This window comes from Vigna unguiculata, chromosome 7, assembly GCF_004118075.2.
Source record: "Vigna unguiculata cultivar IT97K-499-35 chromosome 7, ASM411807v1, whole genome shotgun sequence".
NCBI classification, from domain to species: Eukaryota; Viridiplantae; Streptophyta; class Magnoliopsida; order Fabales; family Fabaceae; genus Vigna; species Vigna unguiculata.
This window is the reverse complement of record NC_040285.1, coordinates 34,379,322-34,382,414: the sequence shown is the minus strand read 5'-3', so window position 1 is coordinate 34,382,414 and position 3,093 is coordinate 34,379,322. Positions and strand designations below refer to the sequence as shown.

General features: G+C 37.5%; 1 protein-coding gene across 1 annotated transcript; it reads right to left on the bottom strand.

Annotated features, from left to right (window-relative positions):
* Positions 1 to 1,090: 1,090 nt before the first annotated feature.
* On the bottom strand, positions 1,091 to 3,093 carry LOC114189941 (probable membrane-associated kinase regulator 5). The gene is made up of 2 exons (XM_028078671.1): positions 1,900 to 3,093; positions 1,091 to 1,805 (listed from the first exon to the last, which is right to left on the bottom strand). The coding sequence occupies exons 1-2, from the start codon at positions 2,825 to 2,827 to the stop codon at positions 1,747 to 1,749; spliced, it is 987 nt and encodes a 328-aa protein (XP_027934472.1). The 5' UTR covers positions 2,828 to 3,093; the 3' UTR covers positions 1,091 to 1,746.

Here is a 3,093-nt window from a genome sequence, read left to right as displayed (position 1 = left end):
TGATGTCACTTCTGACAAGGCAATTGTAACTAAGAACAGGTTTAGTGTTTATATAATGTGTGATAATTATATAACATTAATATTATTAATTTGATATAATAATAATATTATTAATTTGACAGAAAAGATAATATTATTTTATTTTTAAAAAAATATAAGAACAGATTGAGAAAAAAAAAACATACATCAAACTTTTAAAATATACTTTTCAACTTCTAATTTTTGGAAAACTAAGACTTTCTCTAACAGGAATTAATGTAAAAGTCATGACTTGCTTAAGGTATTGAACCTGAATCTCACTGCAAACTTTTACACTATTTTATTTATTTAAACAAATATCCTTATTTATTTTCAACTGGCATAGGTGTTTTTTTTTTTTACTTTATTTTGTTTTTATTATGTAATTTTATTTAAAGTATACTAAATTTAAATTTTAAAAATTTACTTTAAAATAATTTTGTTTAAAATTAAAACCACAAAGATAAAATTATCTGTGGGTAAAATAAAGAATTTGAAGGTATTTTTTCGTTTGAATAACCCGCTTGTTGCCATCACCCCAATAAGCTATTTACAACTTAACTGCAATAAGAACGATTGTTTATTGTAATAATAAAGAATAAGTTACTGATTTCTCAATCTCTCAAGTGAAGTGAGATTGTTATATTTTGTAAAAGAGTTATATCTTTAAGATTTTTTGTAAGTGTCATAACCTTTAACTAAAATAAACAATGGAAGAATTATATTTTAAAGACATTTATAACACTTTTATTACGGTAATTATTAACGAAAAGTCTCAACATTTAAAATAAAACTTGCTTTTCATGAAATCAGGATCACATTATGAAAACATATTTTTGTGTAAGTAAATTTAGAAATAAAACTATCAGCAGTCTGACTTTAAAATGATTAAAAAATATGAAAATTAAAACTAGGGAAGTAAAAAATCCGTGCATATTTTGACAACAGCAACAGAGTAAGTTAACCTTTTCTACCATAAGTACTGATAACAGGGTTATACAAAAGTAGAAGTGGTTATTATTTAAATGCGCATCTAAGTAACCTTTTGAAATTTAAAATTGATTTTATTAAATTGTAATTGTAGAACAGAGTCCATACTCTGAAGTTCTGTGAAAGAAAGAAAGAAGTGATGGTGGCAGGGCACTAGTTTTGATGGCAGTAGTGGCAGCCAACCATTCATTGCTCCTGCTTTCAATGTGTATTCGTCCTCTCACATTTCTCAACATTGCTTTCACTCAATTCACTTCTGCCACTATTTCACACCAATTGGCACAAATATGCTGTGCGCATTACAAAACAATGATGACAAATAATCCATAAGGAGTAAGAATTGCCATCTCATGAAACTTTACTTATCACATTCAACCCTCTATTTCTATTTAGTTACACAAAGCTTTTGACAAGTGGCATCCTTCCGGAAAATGAACTTGGCTTGAATCATTTGATGGCATCAAATCAAAATGAAATAAACCTCAAGCAGAGTGCAAAGAGGTGAATCCACACACACACACACTCAGAACACAGACAGACAGAGATATAGTAGAAGATCCCTTTGATTCTTCCCATAATATTGGTCCATTAATTTACACTCACCACAGGGGACTCTCCAACACTACCTAATCATCACACCTATTCCATCCTTCCCTATTCCTTTTTCTTTCTTTACAAGTACACTACAAATACAAAATTACACATTTTCTCTTCACTTTCACCACACCATCCGCAAAGTTACACTTTTGCCCCACGTTCACCGTCCAATGACTTTCTCGCCGGATACATTGATCCTTCTGCAAAAAATTCAAACCACGTTACAACTCTTGAATCATAACAACAAACCCGACTTCAGTTAAAATTTTAAAATACTAAACGATGCAAAAGTACCTCTCGAGTTAAAGGACCTCTTGCAATGAAGAATGGCGCTTTGAATCCCATCATGCTGCAGCAGCAGCGTATCATCGCTCCTACTCGCCGGGGAACCAACTCCGGCCACTGCCGACGACGCAGACCGACTCTTCCCCAAATGTTTCGAACCCACCCTCATCCCCTTCCCCTGTTTCGACTCCGTCGTCGAAGAAACAGAGGCCACCGACGGCGACGAAGACGGCGACGCTGCGAAACCTTCGCCGGGAAATCTCATGTTATCACTATATCTCTTGGAGACTTTCACATACAGAGGCTTAATCAGTTTCAGATACTTCCGCAACACCTCCTTCGAGAACCGCTCCGGTTTCGGCTCCTCGTAGCTGTAACCCCGAACCTTGCTCCCGAAGCTTCTCGTGCTGTTATCCCTGCTGAGAGCGGGGGAGGATCGCAAATCTTCGACGCTGAGCTTGACCGCGAAGACCTTAGCGTCGTTTGCAGAGTGGTCCGTTTTCTGCGGAGGAGCTCTGTTTCGCTTTCGGAACATGAAGATTCTGAAGCTTGGGGCGGACCTGAGAAGCGCAATGGGGGATTGAGGTTTGGATACGGGCTCGATTGGGAGGACCTTACGTTTGGAGATAGGTTCGGCAGGAGACAGAGGTAGTGTAGTTTTGAACGGAACGTCGTTTTCTGTTTTGCCCAGTTCGTCTTTGGAGGGGAGACTTTTGAGTTCATTTGTTGTCGTCGTCGTCGTTTGTTTAGGGTCTTCGTCGCTTTTGTTGGTGGCGGTGTTGTTTTCTTTGTTGTCGAAATCGGGTAGCGTGAGCTCCAAGTCGAAGAAGGAGTCATCTTCGTCGGATTCAGTGTCGGTTTCGACCACTAGGTGGGGCTCGGATGTAGTGGTCATGGTGGCGTTTCTCCAGAACTTGAGGAAGTTCAGAGCGTCCATGAAATGAGAAGAATGAAGAGAGGTGGAAGCAGGGTTTTCTGTTGTGAGGTGGGGTTGAGTTTTGGGTTTTATAGGGACAGTAAGGTGAATGAACTAAATAAAATAAGTGTTTGAGAGAGAGAGTGAGAGAGATAGAGAGAGGAGGGTTTAACTTTTCGCTTCGTTTAATGGCGCTTGAGTAAGCATTGAATACGGTGCTTTCTTGGGGAATCAGAGGGACTTAGCTTTTGCTTTTTGGAGAGAAACGTTTTGCTTTTTGTTTTCAT